At 41.1% G+C, this 18,439-nt stretch overlaps 1 protein-coding gene across 1 annotated transcript in view; it reads left to right on the top strand.

The window, feature by feature from the left end:
* dync1h1 (dynein, cytoplasmic 1, heavy chain 1) overlaps positions 1-18,439 on the top strand; it is a 132,340-nt gene that overhangs the window by 48,713 nt on the left and 65,188 nt on the right. The window contains exons 29-39 of the mRNA XM_079833960.1: positions 1,513-1,725; positions 3,069-3,307; positions 4,411-4,567; positions 4,641-4,868; positions 8,794-9,024; positions 9,100-9,474; positions 12,241-12,447; positions 12,528-12,649; positions 14,916-15,081; positions 15,160-15,323; positions 17,412-17,541. Coding sequence (XP_079690086.1) covers positions 1,513-1,725; positions 3,069-3,307; positions 4,411-4,567; positions 4,641-4,868; positions 8,794-9,024; positions 9,100-9,474; positions 12,241-12,447; positions 12,528-12,649; positions 14,916-15,081; positions 15,160-15,323; positions 17,412-17,541 — 2,232 coding nt within the window. The remainder of the gene's footprint in view (positions 1-1,512; positions 1,726-3,068; positions 3,308-4,410; positions 4,568-4,640; positions 4,869-8,793; positions 9,025-9,099; positions 9,475-12,240; positions 12,448-12,527; positions 12,650-14,915; positions 15,082-15,159; positions 15,324-17,411; positions 17,542-18,439) is intronic.

Genomic DNA, 18,439 nt, shown 5'->3' with positions numbered 1-18,439 from the left:
CGTTACTGTATAAAAAGTAACTAATTACGGTAGTTTTTATGGAAAGTAATGTTACAATATTGCGTTACGTTATAAAAAGTAACTAATTACGGTAGTTTTTATGGAAAGTACTGTTACAATATTGCGTTACGTTATAAAAAGTAACTAATTACAGTAGTTTTTATGGAAAGTACTGTTACAATATTGCGTTACTGTATAAAAAGTAACTAATTACGGTAGTTTTTATGGAAAGTAATGTTACAATATTGCGTTACGTTATAAAAAGTAGCTAATTACGGTAGTTTTTATGGAAAGTACTGTTACAATATTGCGTTACTGTATAAAAAGTAACTAATTACGGTAGTTTTTTTGGAAAGTAATGTTACAATATTGCGTTACTGTATAAAAAGTAACTAATTACGGTAGTTTTTATGGAAAGTAATGTTACAATATTGCGTTACGTTATAAAAAGTAACTAATTACGGTAGTTTTTATGGAAAGTACTGTTACAATATTGCGTTACTGTATAAAAAGTAACTAATTACGGTAGTTTTTATGGAAAGTAATGTTGCAATATTGCGTTACTGTATAAAAAGTAACTAATTACGGTAGTTTTTATGGAAAGTACTGTTACAATATTGCGTTACTGTATAAAAAGTAACTAATTAAGGTAGTTTTTATGGAAAGTACTGTTACAATATTGCGTTACTGTATAAAAAGTAACTAATTACGGTAGTTTTTATGGAAAGTACTGATACAATATTGCGTTACTGTATAAAAAGTAACTAATTACGGTAGTTTTTATGGAAAGTATTGTTACAATATTGCGTTACTGTATAAAAAGTAACTAATTACGATAGTTTTTATGGAAAGTACTGTTACAATATTGCGTTACTGTATAAAAAGTAACTAATTACGGTAGTTTTTATGGAAAGTATTGTTACAATATTGCGTTACTGTATAAAAAGTAACTAATTACGGTAGTTTTTATGGAAAGTACTGTTACAATATTGCGTTACTGTATAAAAAGTAACTAATTACGGTAGTTTTTATGGAAAGTACTGTTACAATATTGCGTTACTGTATAAAGTAACTAATTACGGTAGTTTTTATGGAAAGTACTGTTACAATATTGCGTTACTGTATAAAAAGTAATTACAGTAGTTTTTATGGGGTTTTGGTTTCCTTGCCATTGTTGCCTCTGGCTTGGCTTGCTCAGTTGGGGACTAAACTTTTGTAAATTTTCAACTAAATATCCCAATAAATCAAATTATTAAACTAAATTAACCATATAAACTAAATTATTGATCTAAAGCCCACACTGTCACTGTATGATAATTGAAATGAACTGATGACATCAGCGTTTTCTCCAGAACAGCTGAATAAAATTATGCTGCATTATTTTCCTGTTTAACACTGTAAAGCTGCTCTGAAACAATCTGCATTGTTAAAAGCGCTATATAAATAAGCTTGACTCCTCCTCCTCCTCCTCTTCCTCCTCCTCCTCCTCCTCCTCCTCCTCCTCGTCCTCAGATCCTGATCCAGAGTGTGTGTGAGACGATGGTGCCGAAGCTGGTGGCGGAGGACATCCCTCTGCTCTTCAGCCTGCTCTCCGACGTGTTCCCCGGGGTCCAGTACCTGCGGGGCGAGATGACGGCGCTGAGGGAGGAGCTGAAGAAGGTGTGTGCGGAGATGTACCTCACCTACGGAGACGGAGACGATGTGGGCAGCATGTGGGTGGAGAAGGTAAGAATGCAGAGCTTCTGTTGGACAATGAGAAATAATCCATGACCATTTGAAATGCGTTGATTTGGTATAAAAAGTTGATCAATTGTGCAATCTTACCACAATATTAGGTGGTTTAAATGTGTGCTTGAGATAGGGCAGGGCGATATGGCCAAAAAGTGATCTCGATTAAAATCTTTTCATATCAGTCGATTTCAATAATTATCACGATAATTGTCAAATATTTATTTCTTTCAAATTTAAAGGCAGATTTTTGCTCCTAAGTGAAGGTTGTAGAAACCAGACTGTTAATTGTGGTTTTAAACTACTCTTTATTGTCATATGACAAACTCTTCATGTTTTTGAATTGCTTGCACACACTTTTCCTTAACCCTGTGCGGTTCTTCGGGTCAAAAATGACCCAAATTGTTCTATAAAAAAATGTTAAAAATCGTAGCTTCATCGGAATGGTCTGAAACTTGGTGACTTTATTGGCACTTGGTATATGAACACCCAAAACAACTGGGACAGGATTTGAAAAGTCTAAGTGGTCGTAAAAAAAAAATAGTCACACTCAAGACCTTCGGGTCAAAAATGACCCCCATAGGAAATGAACGGGAAATTGTATGCACAAAAAAACTGTATTTTCATATTTTTGCCAATCTACAAATCAGCCAGGATGCAGAAAAAAGACTCAACAGTGAAGGGCAGAATCTCTAAAACATCAAGAGTGCAAAACAGACAAAAAAAACTCTCACACACACACACAAAAAATTAGCTTTTGGAATGGCACGCGTTAATTTGTGTGTGCGTGTGTTTTTGTGTGTATAAGTGTGTGTGTGAGTTTTTTTTGTCTGTTTTGCACTCTTGATGTTTTAGAGATCTTCACTGCTGAGTCTTTTTTCTGCATTCTGGCTGATTTGTCGATTATATGCACAAAAAAACTTATTTCCGTTCATTTCCTATGGGGGTCATTTTTGACCTGAAGGTCCTGAGTGTGACTATAAATGAAGAACCCCAGAGGGTTAACAAAATACATTTCTTAATAGAAAAAATGAATGTCTTAGTTTCTGCATGTTCTAATAGGTGATATTGTTTCTAGTCATGAAACAGGTTTGTGTCGCCTGACTTTGGCATATATCTTCAGCTGCAGTATTATTAATATTACATGTTTTGTCTCTTAGAAATGCACATTTGACAGCGAGTTGACAGTAGTAGTAGCTTGAGTTAGGAGGATGCAGATGTACATTTATGTGCATCAACAAAAACACGGACATCTGTAAAAATTGTAACAGTCATAATATATTTTTCCATATAAAATGAGCTTGAGTTTTATAATATTGTACCATCCTGGTGTTCCTCAGGTCCTGCAGCTGTACCAGATCACCCAGATCAATCACGGGCTGATGATGGTCGGGCCCTCCGGCAGTGGGAAGACCATGGCCTGGAGAGTTCTGCTCAAAGCCCTGGAGCGGCTGGAGGGGTTAGAGGGCGTGGCTCACATCATCGACCCCAAAGCCATCAGCAAAGACCACCTGTACGGCACACTGGACCCCAACACTCGAGAGTGGACCGACGGGCTCTTCACACACGTGCTCCGGAAGTGAGTGGCGTCTCTCAGCTCTCAGTGTGTGTGTGTGTGCGTGTGTGTGCGTAACTTTTTATTTTGCACAGATTCTAAATCCTGCCTACAAGCACTTGATTCTTTGAAAACTGAACATCCTATAGTTACCAGCATAATATTAAAGGGTTAGTTCACCCAAAAGTGTCAATTGTGTGATTAATGACTGAGCCTCATGTGGTTGGACACCCGTCAGACCTCCGTTCATCTTCAGACACAAATGAAGATATTTTAGTGTAAAGCTGATGCTGAGAAAGGCTTCAGATAGGCCTCCATTGGCATTCAGTACATTTACACTCACAAGACCCATAAAAGGCACTAAAAACGTCGTTACAAAGTCCATCTCACCACAGTGACTCTACAATAATCTTACGAAGCGACGACAATAGTTTTTGTGCGAAAAAAAATCAAAATAACGCCTTTATCCAGCTTGTTCTTGTCTTCCGTGTGTGTCTCCACGACGCATGCGTGAGAATATGAGCAGATCCGGCGTTCGGGAATCCATGAAATGCCACTTTAGCCCCATTTTGAGAACTACAGCGAGACCTAAAGCACGATCAGTGTAGAATTCAACAGCTGAGATACGCTCGTCTTCCTCTGCTCGTAAACAAATCTCTTCTGGGTCATGTGTCCGAACGCCGGATCTGCTCATATTCTCACGCATGCGTCGTGGAGACACACACGGAAGACAAGAACAAGCTGGATAAAGGCGGTATTTAGATTTTTTTTTTGCGCACAAAAACTATTGTCGTCGCATCGTAAGATTATTGTAGAGTCACTGTGGTGAGATGGACTTTGTAACGACAAATGAGGGTGAGTAATTAATGACAGAATTTTCATTTTTGGGTGAACTAACCCTTTAAATTGAAAGATTCTATGTAATTGGTGTTATTATTGCTGTTGTTGTTATTGGTGTATATAACTGATTTTGTGTAGTGATTGTTTTTAGGACAAAATTGTTAAATTATTGTAAACAATGTATTGAAGTGATACTGTTGATTGCCATGAATATAGCCATTGCTGCTGATATGGCATTAAATCATAAATAAATGTGTGTGTGTGTGTGTGTGTGTGTGTGTGTGTAGGATCATCGATAACGTCCGTGGAGAGCTGCAGAAGAGGCAGTGGATCATCTTCGACGGTGACGTGGATCCCGAATGGGTGGAGAATCTCAACTCTGTGCTGGACGACAACAAACTCCTGACTCTTCCCAACGGAGAGCGCCTCAGCCTGCCGCCCAACGTACGACCTCTGACCTCTGTGCTGTGATGATGATGATGATGATGATGATGCTGATGATGCTCTCGTCACACAGGTGCGCATCATGTTCGAGGTACAGGACCTGAAGTACGCCACTCTGGCCACCGTGTCTCGCTGCGGGATGGTCTGGTTCAGCGAGGACGTTCTCAGCACAGACATGATCTTCAACAACTTCCTGGCGCGGCTGCGGAGCATCCCATTGGACGAGGGCGAAGACGAAGCCCTGCGCATGAGGAAGGCCACGGAGGACGAGGGCGACGAGGCCGCCTCACCTATGCTGCAGGTACACTTTAGAGAAATCAGGCTTTTATGGCTCATATACAGTGGAAAAGGATGTGAACCGCTTGCAGAATCTGTGAAAATGGGAATCATTTTAGGTTGTTTTTAATTTAGTACGGTCCTGAATAAAATATTTACATAAATGTTTACATATAGTCCACAAGACAAAAAAAAAGCTGAATTTATTAAAATAACGTTTCTGAACCAGTGATTCTCAGTGCTGTGTCGTTCCCTGGATGATCCGTGTGTGTGTGTGTGTGTGTGTGTGTGTGGAGCAGTTAAACTGCCCAATGTTCTCCAGAAAAATCCTCCAGCTCCTGCACATTCTTCAGTTTTCCAGCCTCTTTTTCATATTTGAACCCTCTCCAGCAATGACTGTATGATTTTAAGATTTACTTTTTATACAGTAACGCAATATTGTAACAATACTTTCCATAAAAACTACCGTAATTAGTTACTTTTAATACAGTAACGCAATATTGTAACATTACTTTCCATAAAAACTACCGTAATTAGTTACTTTTTATACAGTAACGCAATATTGTAACAGTACTTTCCATAAAAACTACCGTAATTAGTTACTTTTTATACAGTAACGCAATATTGTAACAATACTTTCCATAAAAACTACCGTAATTAGTTACTTTTTATGAAGTAACGAAATATTGTAACATTACTTTCCATAAAAACTACCGTAATTAGTTACTTTTTATGAAGTAACAAAATATTGTAACATTACTTTCCATAAAAACTACCGTAATTAGTTACTTTTTATGAAGTAACGAAATATTGTAACATTACTTTCCATAAAAACTACCGTAATTAGTTACTTTTTATGAAGTAACGAAATATTGTAACAATACTTTACATAAAAACTACCCTAATTAGTTACTTTTAATACGATAACGCAATATTGTAACAATACTTTCCATAAAAACGACCGTAATTATCACTTTTTATAAAGTAACGCAATATTGTAACAATACTTTCCATAAAAACGACCGTAATTATTACTTTTTATAAAGTAACGCAATATTGTAACAATTCTTTCCATAAAAACGACCGTAATTATTACTTTTTATAAAGTAACGCAATATTGTAACAATACTTTCCATAAAAACTACCGTAATTAATTACTTTTTATGAAGTAACAAAATATTGTAACATTACTTTTAGGGCTGAACGATTTTGGGAAAAAATCTAATTGCGAATTTTTTATTTTTTTTTTTACCAATATTGCGATTGCGATTTAATATGCGATTATTTTTTAAACTCTTTATCTTCTGTATTATTCAACAATACATCATTGTATAGTAATGGTGGAAATCTTGAATTGGTTCCTCACGATCCGATTCCAAAACAATTCTTGAACTTTTTCCTTATTAATTAATCTTATTAATTTATTAAAAACTTAAAATGTTTTTTATTATGATATATGTAATTATAAGCTTTTTAAAATAACTAGGACATTATAACATTTTAATTAAAACAATTGCATGTTAATAATTTTAAATGTATAAACTAATATAGCTGCAAAACATAATCTAGTAAATCATAAAGAGGAATAAAAAACATATTACAAGCAATGAACAAAGAGTGCTTTCAGTGTTTAAGAGTGTCTGAACTGTGAGTGATTTTTCTCTTTCTCAGCTTTACTGTTGTTTGATTATTAATCATGACATCATAGACACCTGCTTTCACACTAATGCACAGATCTCTTTTGAAATATAAGATGTTTTTGCCCTGTCTGATTAATTCATTATGAAATTACTGACGGTGTTTACATTAATTTTGCGTCATAAAAGCGTTTTGAGACTCACACAGACACGCGCTCGAGCACTCTTCACAAAGCGCCGCGTGAGCATTTGAAATGGAAAGCCTTCTGTCAGTGAGTTACTTATTTTTTAATATACGCACACACTGCATTCCTAACGACATGAATGAAGCCTTCGTTGAGTGTGTGTAAGGAAAACACCGGCGGGCGAGAACACACACTGTAAGCGTGACATCAGTTTCTCACAGCGCATATCCTGTGCAAAGAAGCCTGCGAATGTCATTGCGATTCGCGGCGTCAACCGTTCCGGACGTTATGAAATATTATTTTATGGTTCGTGTGTGTGTGTGTGTGTGAGAGAGAGAGAGAAAGAGAGAGATAATGGAAGCAATCAGAATACGGGTGTTTCTAAAACACACGCAGCGCCACCGCGCACCTGCAGTTAAAATCTAAGCTCAGAATCGATCCAGAATCATTGGAGAAGAATCTTTTCTCCCGCCTCTACTGTAGCCTATAGTATGAACAACACAATATTAGATAGATCAAACACACACAGTTTTTCTCCCTTTTAGGCCAGGCATGTGTAACGTGCCAAGTTGCTTCTTCTGCAGACTTTACTCTCGCGTGTCACGTGACCAGACTGTAATCGCAGCCTTTGCGGTTAGGAAATCGTGTTTTATCATATCGCGATATTATCGCAAATGCAATTAATCGTTCAGCCCTAATTACTTTCCATAAAAAACGACTGTAATAAAGCCGGGGGTGAAAACCTATTGAATTTGAAAATCAGGTAAATTGTACTTAATTTGTCTTCTGGGAAACATGCAAGTATCTTCTGTTGCTTCTGAAGGGCAGTACTAAATGAAAAAAGAATTATATTTAAACAAAATAAGAAAACCTCTTCATCCTGTTCAAACGTTTTCGCGTTGTGTTTCCTTCTGGAGCATCAGTGAATGTTTGAACCTTTTTAAGTCGTTGTGTTTGAGTCCCTCAAATGTCCTCAGTGTGAAAAGATGGATCTTAAAATCATAGTCATTGCTGGAGAGGGTCAAGTATGCAGAAGAGGAATGTGCAGGAGCTGGAGGATTGGGCAGGTTAACTGCTCAGGACAAACACGGGACTCGAGAACATCAGAGAAACATCCAGGGAACGACACACAGCACTGAGAGTCACTGCTTTAATAAATTCAGCTATTTTTTTGTCTTGTGGACTATATGTAAACATTTTTTATGTGAAATATCTTATTCAGGACAGTAGTAAATAAAAAATAACCTTATTTAGTTAAAATTATTCCCATTTTCACAGATTCTGCAAGCGGTTCACATACTTTTTTGTAGTCTGATATATCAATAATGTCTTAGATGATGTTTATTATCCCTCCCTGTCCTTCACTCCTGTGTGTGTGTCTCTGTGTGTCTCTGTGTGTCTCTGTGTGTCTCTGTGTGTCTCTGTGTGTCTCTGTGTGTGTCTGTGTGTGTCTGTGTGTGTGTGTGTGTCTGTGTGTGTGTGTGTGTGTCTGTGTGTGTCTGTCTGTGTCTGTCTGTGTGTCTGTCTGTGTGTGTGTCTGTGTGTCTGTGTGTCTGTGTGTCTGTGTGTCTGTGTGTGTCTGTGTGTGTCTGTCTGTGTGTGTGTCTGTGTGTCTGTGTGTCTGTGTGTCTGTGTGTCTGTGTGTCTGTGTGTCTGTGTCTGTGTGTGTCTGTGTGTCTGTGTGTGTCTGTGTCTGTGTGTCTGTGTGTGTCTGTGTGTGTCTGTGTGTGTCTGTGTCTGTGTGTCTGTGTCTGTGTGTGTCTGTGTGTGTCTGTGTGTCTCTGTGTGTGTCTGTGTCTGTGTGTGTCTGTGTGTGTCTGTGTGTGTCTGTGTGTGTCTGTGTGTGTCTGTGTGTGTCTGTGTGTGTGTCTGTGTGTGTGTCTGTGTGTGTGTCTGTGTGTGTGTCTGTGTGTGTGTCTGTGTGTGTGTCTGTGTGTGTGTGTCTCTGTGTGTGTGTCTGTGTGTGTGTCTGTGTGTGTGTGTCTGTGTGTGTGTGTCTGTGTGTGTGTGTCTGTGTGTGTGTGTCTGTGTGTGTGTGTCTCTGTGTGTGTGTCTGTGTGTGTGTCTGTGTGTGTGTGTCTCTGTGTGTGTGTCTGTGTGTGTGTGTCTCTGTGTGTGTGTTCCACAGATCCAGAGAGACGCCTCTGCCATCCTGCAGCCGTATTTCACCTCCACCGGGCTGGTCATCAAAGCGCTGGAGCACGCCTCAAAGATGGAGCACATCATGGACTTCACGCGCCTGCGCTCCTTGAGCTCGCTCTTCTCCATGCTCCACCAGGCCTGCCGCAACGTGGCGCTCTACAACAACAACCACCCCGACTTCCCCATGCCCATCGAGCAGCTGGAGAAGTACATGCAGGTGTGTGTGAGCCGCTAGTCTGCAACCGCGACAGGAAGTGTGTGTCCTGCGTGCTAACCTTTACCCTGTGTGCAGAAATACCTCATCTACGCCGTGCTGTGGTCGTTCTCGGGCGACAGCCGGCTGAAGATGAGGGCGGAGCTGGGGGAATACATCCGCCGCATCACCACTGTGACTCTGCCCTCTGCGCCCAACGTGCCCATCATCGACTATGAGGTGTCCATCATGGGCGAGTGGCAGTCGTGGCAGGGGAAGGTGCCTCAGATCGAGGTGGAGACGCACAAGGTGGCGTCGCCGGATGTGGTGGTGCCCACGCTGGACACTGTGCGGCACGAGGCTCTTCTCTACACCTGGCTGGCCGAACACAAGCCGCTGGTGCTCTGTGGGCCGCCCGGATCCGGGAAAACCATGACCCTCTTCAGCGCACTCAGAGCCCTGCCCGACATGGAGGTCAGGACACGTTAACCCCTGTGTTATGTGGCGGGTCAATTCGACCCGTTTTGATTCTTAAAGGGTTAGTTCACCCAAAAATGTAGATTGTGTCATTAATGACTGAGCCTCATGTGGTTGGACACCTGTCAGACCTCCGTTCATCTTCAGACACAGATGAAGATATTTTAGTGTAAATCTGATGCTCTGAAAGGCCTCCATTGGCTCAACTTTACACTCTCAAGACCCTTAAAAGACACTAAAGACTAAAGTTACAAAGTCCATCTCACTACAGCGGCTCTACAATAACTTTATGAAGACGAGAATAGTTTCTGTGCGCAAAAAAACCCTAAATAACGACTTATATAGTGATGACGATTTCAAAACACGGCCTCATGAAGCTTCGAAGCGTTATGAATCAGTGAGTCGATTCATGATTCGGATCGCGTGTCAAACTGCTGATTCGACTCACTGATTCATAACGCTCTGAACCGCTGAATCGACTCACTGATTCATAACGCTCTGAACTGCTGAATCGACTCACTGATTCATAACGCTCTGAACCGCTGAATCGACTCACTGATTCATAACGCTCTGAACTGCTGAATCGACTCATTGATTCATAACGCTCTGAACCGCTGAATCGACTCACTGATTCATAACGCTCTGAACTGCTGAATCGACTCACTGATTCATAACGCTCTGAACTGCTGAATCGACTCACTGATTCATAACGCTCTGAACCGCTGAATCGACTCATTGATTCATAACGCTCTGAACTGCTGAATCGACTCATTGATTCATAACGCTCTGAACTGCTGAATCGACTCACTGATTCATTACGCTCCGAAGCTTCATGAGGCCGTGTTTTGAAATCGTCATCACTATATAAGTCGTTATTTAGGGTTTTTTTGCGCACAGAAACTATTCTCGTCTTCATAAAGTTATTGTAGAGCCGCTGTAGTGAGATGGACTTTGTAACTTTAGTCTTTAGTGTCTTTTAAGGGTCTTGAGAGTGTAAAGTTGAGCCAATGGAGGCCTTTCAGAGCATCAGATTTCCACTAAAATATCTTCATTTGTGTCTGAAGATGAACGGAGGTCTGACGGGTGTCCAACCACATGAGGCTCAGTCATTAATCACACAATTTACAGTTTTGGCTGAACTAACCCTTTAAGTTCTCAAAAATGTAAGTTTTTTTTCTTTAAATTGTGACTCTCATTTAGGGTCATGAACATGCATGCAACATTTCAACACGCTGATGTGTTTTGACATATACACACAAAAGTACTGTTATGTTCGTGATAGGGATGCTCGGTATACTGGGAAAAAAACGGTATATATTTTATTTCAAACAGTACGATATCATGATTTTGCTCTTTTCAGTATATGCTGCTGTTCCGAAGTTCAATAAATTACGTGAATCCGGCAAATGTGGCAACAGAACAAAATGAATACAGCAGTTGATTCTCACTCAACACGCACAAAACTCATTAAAGGATTAGTTCACTTTTAAATAAACTTTTGCTGATAGTTTCCTCACCCTCATGTCATCCAAGATGTGCATGTCTTTCTTTCTGCAGTCGAAAAGAAATGAAGGTTTTTGATGAGAACTTTCCAGGGTTTTTCTCCTTATAATGGACTTCAATGGGCTCCAAACGGGTCAGTTTCAGTGCAGCTTTAAACGACACCAGATGATGAATAAGGGTCTGATCTAGACAAACCATCAGCTTCTGAGAGAAACCCAGCAGTATTTATGATATTATTTTACCTCTTATCAGACGAGCGTGATCATCTCTGAGCTCAGACATAACTTCCGCTGAGTGAGCTCAAATTATGAGCCTGGTTATAGATATATCGATCGTAGATGCCTCTTTCTACTGATCCGTGTAGTCGCTAATGAGGCATCTACGTATACATCTATGACCACGCTCGTATTTTGTACACAGATTGTAGCGTATACCCCGTCTGAATGATGGCCAAACTTAACTGATGGTTTATCAAGTTTGTCCTTTTTCACTCCAAAAAATCATCGTAAGAGCAGAACAAACAAAGCATAAGAAGTGTGCATTAACGTCTCATTCACAAACTCTCTCTCTCCGTTGCATTAGCATTAACACACACAGCAAATTACACAATAAACACTCACACAACTAACAGTAAACACACATATACAGAGCTTATGCCTTTTCAGGGGTGAAGTTAATAACTGGTAAACTTTGCAAAACAACTCCGATAAACTGCGTGAGCTCTTGCTTACGTTACCCGTAGACTATAATACCCATCAAAATAAGAGATAATGTAGACCTTAAACATATCTAAAATTACATTAATTTACATATAACCAGTTTAATATGGAGAGGCACTGAAATGTGTTTTTGACCTACAGTGTTACATGACGTGAGAACAGTTAGTTATTTCGGTTTGTATGTTAGCAGGGACTTTAATCGTAACTTAACGAGAGTTTGACGAACAGAAACTCCTCTCGATCGCTGGAGTCAGTGTTACAGTTCCTCAGGCACGACGTTTAGCATTTCTGTAGCATAAACACCATTAAACCGATGACAGCTTCAGATTCTACAATGTTTCTCTATGGCGCTGAAACCAAAAGATGTCCGAGTTCTGGTCCCAGCGCAACTGATACTCAACTGCTATTGGCTCATCTGCGTTCGAGGGGAGGGGCTTACGATAGGTCACTTAGGGTCAGTTTGACCCGGACCATAATGAGTGCACCCAGAATGGAGGCGTGCAGGAGGGCTAAGCGGCCCTGCTCTCGTGTGTTTGTCCAGGTGGTGGGTCTGAACTTCTCCAGTGCCACGACCCCTGAGCTGCTGCTGAAGACGTTCGATCATTACTGCGAGTACCGCCGGACCCCCAGCGGTGTGGTTCTGGCCCCGGTGCAGCTGGGCAAGTGGCTGGTGCTGTTCTGCGACGAGATCAACCTGCCCGACATGGACAAGTACGGCACGCAGCGGGTCATCTCCTTCATCAGACAGGTGCGGCGTCAGTGTGTGTTCGGCTCGCTCCGGTGTGTGTGTGTGTGTGTGTGTGTAACCCGTGTGTGTGTTGTGTTCAGATGGTGGAGCACGGCGGCTTCTACCGCACCGCAGACCAGACGTGGGTGAAGCTGGAGCGGATCCAGTTCGTCGGCGCCTGTAATCCTCCCACTGACCCGGGCAGGAAGCCGCTCTCCTACAGGTCAGCCACTGCTCACATGACGGCTGTGTGTTCAGCGACGCCTTAAAGGGATAGTTCACCCAAAAATTAAAATTAGCCCATGATTTCCTCTCCCTCAAGTCATCTGAGGTGTGTGTGACATTCTTCTCTCAGACGAATAAAATCTGAGTTATATTACAGAAGTCCAGGCTAATCCCAGCATTAGAATTGGATTCATAGTTGCTCTGTTTTTGAAGACCATAAAAAGTGCATCTGTGTGTCATATAGTTTCAAGTTTGGTTTATTTATATAGCGCATTTAAACACTGCAAACATGGCTGACCAAAGTGCTGAACAATACACAAGTTAAAGAAACAAGGACATAGCCCAACATTTAAGACATAAAATCACAGTAAATTAAAAGCTATAGAGAAAAAGTAGGTTTTAAGAGAAGATTTTAAAGTGGTTACAGACTGAGCCGATCTGATATAATCCGGCAATAGCAAAGGCTCTGTCTCCTCTGATAAAATATGGATATTTTTCTTCCTCAAACGCGTGGATTCGCTTCAGAAGGCCTTTATTAACACCCCAGAGCCGCTGGAGCAGTTATATGACACACAGATGCACTTTTTATGGACTTCAAAAACAGAGCAACTATGAATCCAATTCTAATGCTTGGATTAGCCTGAACTTTAGTAATATAACTCTAAATATAATATATACTCTATAAAAATATAATTTTATTCGTCTGAGAGAAGAATGTCACACACACCTCAGATGACTTGAGGAAGTAAATCATGGGCTAATGTTTATTTTTGGGTGAACTGTTTTAGGTGGGATATTATGAAAGCAAAAAGCACTAAAGACCAACACCCTTGATTTATGAACCTGTTAACAGCACATTTCCCCATTATATGTACTTACAAGGCATTTCCCCTCCGGCAACTATAGCTGCCGCTTAGACTTTTGAGTAAGTGTACTAAAAACGATAGATCTCTTGTAAGAATTGTTTTGTTTGGATGATTCTAGAGACCTTCACGATTATGTAGATATAGATATATGTCAACGAAAAAATACTTATTAGTAACATGAAAATAGCCTTTCTCTGGGAGGGTTTGCCTTCGCTATGCTTCCTGGAAGTAAGGGTAGGAAGTTCATGTGACAGGAAGGAAGTTAATCTTTTTTTTTTCTCTTGAAATCCTTTATTTGGTTGTTTTCTTGCATGTCATTGAGGTATAAAACATGGATAGGCGTTCGGAGCTCAGCAGGACTGGGGCTGGAACGATTTGACCAAAAATAAAAACCTGATACGTTCTGGCTCGACCAAAATTCTGATTGGTTGATTTTTTTGGCCGCGTTCATTTCATCAGGTGGAAAGCACTAATTTCTAATGGGGGTGTTTTCAGAGCACCGGTAACAGTCAGTCTTCAGAACACCCCCATTGTTTCCACTTCTTTTGGATTAGCCCAACCCACTGGAAAAGAGACATATTGAAGAAGGCTAGTTTTCTGTATATTAACGTTATTTATTTAATTGTGAGCGTTTTTCTGCTCTTGTTTAATAAATATAATTTTTTTATTAAAGTGGACGTGCCTTTTGTGTTTAAGAGTAAAAGCTTTAAGTTAATAGTCTATTCGTGTCTCAGCTGCGAAGCTGAGCTGAACTCATGTTCACAGAGCGGCTGAAATGAGACTGTCTGTCAGTTATTATAATACATATGACAAAAACAATTGTCTAAATGATGTTGCATATTCCTCAAAAGTTCTTGTGATGATATCTAGTTGACAACATAGCCTATGATTTCCGAAAATATAGTACTATGATATTGTGCAGGTGCACGTGATGCAACGCTGTCAGAGCCTCATTTCAGTGCAAAGTAATCAGGTCAAAAACTATTTAATATACTGCAAATAGCCTACTAGTTTATGTTTATTTATAATTCATTTAGGCAGACAACACGGCTACCAAGTACTGCGCACAGTGCGCAGCTAATTCATTTAACGTTTTTTTTCCTAACGTAATGTTTTGTCGATTTTTGTTGAAAATTTCAGGACTTCAGTCAACCAAGATTTTCTTTGGTTGATTACAGCCCTAGATGTGTGAGCTTCTGTCTGAGTGTTCGTTTGGCACAATATATCAGGCATTAGTTCAACATAACACACATCTGATGGTCTGAAATCGCTTTAATTTTCAAACTGGCAGGGCTTAAAACACATACATGGATACTATCTAGAAAAATACTTACAAAAGGAAAACGACAACTATACAGTGGGTGGGGTTAACTGGGTGAACTGGTGTGTCGTTGGCAGGTTCTTGCGTCATGTGCCGGTGGTGTATGTGGACTATCCCGGGCCGGCCTCGCTCACGCAGATCTACGGCACGTTCAACAGAGCCATGCTGAGGCTCATCCCTTCCCTGCGGACCTTCGCCGAGCCGCTCACCGCCGCTATGGTGGAGTTCTACACCATGTCTCAGGTTTGCTCTGGATCTGGTTTCAACACCTCTTGAGCTGAAACGTGTGCAGATAAAGATGCTGTTTGTTTTGCGGAGCAGGAGCGGTTCACGCAGGACACGCAGCCGCACTACATCTACTCCCCGAGGGAGATGACCCGCTGGGTCCGGGGCATCTTCGAGGCGCTGCGGCCGCTGGAGACGCTGCCGGTCGAGGGGCTCATCCGCATCTGGGCTCATGAAGCGCTGAGACTCTTCCAGGACCGGTGAGCTTACGCTGCTTCTAGTGTGCTTGGTTCCAAAACAGGGGCTTAAAGGGTCACTTCAGTGGTTTAGCATTAAGCTTTGTGTTTAAACTGGGTCATTTATGCAGTAGAAAAGTGAAATTATATTTGAATTTGGTGCCTTCTAGACTGAGAAAAGACGGAAAATGTATTTTTTTTGGTTTTCTTGCCACTGTTTCCTCTGGCTTGTCTTGCTCAGTTGGAGACACTACATGTTCAACTAAATATCCAAATAAATCTAATTATTAAACTAAATTAACCATATCAACTAAATTACTGATGTAAAGCCCACACTGTCACTGTTTGATAATTGAAATTAACTGATGACATCACAGTTTTCTCCAGAACGGCTGTACAGACGAATCAAATTATGCTGCATTATTTTCCTGTTTAACACTGTAAAGCTGCTCTGAAACAATCTGCATTGTTAAAAGCGCTATATAAATAAAATAAATAAAAATCAATAAATATTTGTCTCATGTGGATGAAAGGCTGCGTTCACACTGCAGGCTGAAACGACCCAATTCCGATTTTTTTGCCCTTATGCGACCTGTATCTGATCTTTTCATGACAGTCTGAACGACACAGATCCGATCTTTTCAAATGCGACCCAGGCCACTTGGGTATGTGGTCCAAATCCGATACATATCCGATCTTTTGAAATGCGTCTTCAGTCTGAACTGCCAGGTCACATGTATCCGACCCGCACGTCGTTGATACGCGACAAACGTCATCATTGTACGTTGAAGTAGGCGGGAATGAGAAGATAAACAACTATGGTGGACGATGCGGAGACCAGTCAGTGGAAGGGAAGCGAGATTTCGGAGTTAATTAATATTTGGGGGGACAGCTCTATTCAGGCCAAACTCGAGGGCTCTTATCGGAACCGGGCGGTTTTTGAAAACATTTCCAGCGAAATGGCCGAGCGTGGTTACAGACGATCCTGGCTCCAATGCCAGCGAAAAATAAAAAGCCTTTAAACAAAAACCTTGCTCTCCTCCTCTTTTTTAATTTTCTTCTTAACATGAGAAGGTTGTAATGGTGCTGGCTCCGTTGCGAAAATAACTTTAATAAAGCTAAACGAACTCCAATGCTGACACCCATATTTGGCTACTTCCGTAAACAACAAGTGACGTCGTTGACCGTTGAGTTCTCTTCTGCGCATGCGGGTCACTTCTGGGTCATTCACGTTCACACAGGAGATCACAAAAGGTCGCATTTAATTGGAAATGTGAACAACCTTGCGAAAAAATCACATTTTTTCAAAAAATCGGAATTGAGCATTAAGCCCTGCAGTGTGAACGCAGCCAAAGACAACAACTCCCAGAATGCACTGCTTCCCCGCCCTACGAGGCCACTCCGTACACCGTTGCTTTATCTTCAGAGTAATACAATCATTTCGTTCAGTTAGAGATTAAACACTACAGTTAAAAACTGAACGTGTGTTTTCACTAAAGTGAGTGAGCCGAACGAGAGTCATGTGACAGATGCAGCAGAGTCAGATCTCCTTCATCACTCAGAGCTGAGGGAACGTTAAGCTCCAGTCTGGAGTGTTTTCAGATCATATGGAAGCTAAACTATCACAGGAATTCATTGAAGAGTTGAAACCCTCACTTTGCTCTGCACCGCTCCGTTATGAGTGTCCGTGTGGCCGTCTGTGTGTGTTCATCCTGTGTGTGAGATCTCTCCCCTGTGGGCGGATGATATGCGGAGCAGCTCCATCTAGTGGCTGGAGTCTCTAGCCTCTGGACAAAACATCCTCAGATGACTCAAATTACGATATTTGCGTCATCGGAGGAATTTTTCCAGAAATAAAATGTGTAATTCTCTCGTCTCAGGGGGATATGAGGGGGGAAAGTACCATGATTTGAATACACTACCGGGTTTCTACTGATACAAAGCCTAATGCTAAATCGCTGAAGTGACCCTTTAAGTTGTTACAGGGGTCCAGACTGTGATTGTCTGACACGTGAGAAATGGCAAACGGAAGCGCTGGTTTGGGCCGTTCATCAGCTCGGAGCAATAATAGATGAGCTCACACACACCATTGTGCACTGATTCTCCTGACAGATTGGTGGAGGACGAGGAGAGACGCTGGACCGATGAGAACATCGACATGGTCGCCCTCAAACACTTCCCCAACATCGACCGTGAGAAAGCCCTCAACAGACCCATCCTGTACAGCAACTGGCTCTCCAAGGTGAGTGAGGCGGGACTGGGCCTGCAACCATTTGACCAGAAATAAAAACCTCCATTAATTGAACATTTTACAACATTTTACCTCGATTACGAATAATGAACAATTATTTTATTTATTTATTTATTTTTTGCCCTCATAAGGTTTTTGAGTAAGTTCTCTTTCAGCAGTTATTGTCTATAGGGCAGATTTCTGTTTGTTGTACATCAGATACAGATAAATTAACACAGTAGGCCTACATTACATTCATCTGAATGCATTAATGAGAGAGTGTGTGTGTGTGAATTACTCACACCGTCTCTATTCATTATGAAGCTGTGGTTTGTACTTACTTCAAGGGTATTAAAATTAGGGGTGCTCCGATTGATCGGCAACTGATCTCGATCGGTCGATCATCGCTTTGGATGATTGATCGCGGTCTCCAAAAAGGCCGATCTCATGAACCGATCTCAGCTCACACTCATAAACACCTGCAGTGAGAGCGAAGGCATGATATTCAGACACCGTCTCATTCTCTTTCCAGCGCGGGGGAAATAATTATAATGCTGAAGGGGAGGTACAATTCATATTTCTATATTAAATAACTTACGCATTTGAAAACTTTCTGTGGGACGTAAGTTCACAAACAGCGCGCGTGAATCACAGCGTGCGCGCTCTCTCTCTCTATCCCTTTCAAAATGCTCAAATGTCTTCACATCAGCATCGCATCTGCACTAAAATCCAGCGGCACAGTTGACACAGGATTTGCACAATCGAGGCAGTGTCGCATCGTCACTAAAGTTTATCATTTGCATGTATTTTTAAGTCTTGCCAGTGTTCAAACCGCACTTGCGCGCACGGTCTGGAGAGACACACACACACACACACACACACACACACACACACACACACACACACACAG

This window comes from Gobio gobio, assembly GCF_949357685.1.
Source record: "Gobio gobio genome assembly, chromosome: 13".
In the NCBI taxonomy this organism is placed as follows: domain Eukaryota; kingdom Metazoa; phylum Chordata; class Actinopteri; order Cypriniformes; family Gobionidae; genus Gobio; species Gobio gobio.
Note: the sequence above shows the minus strand (reverse complement) of the source record. Positions and strands in the feature narration are given on the sequence as shown.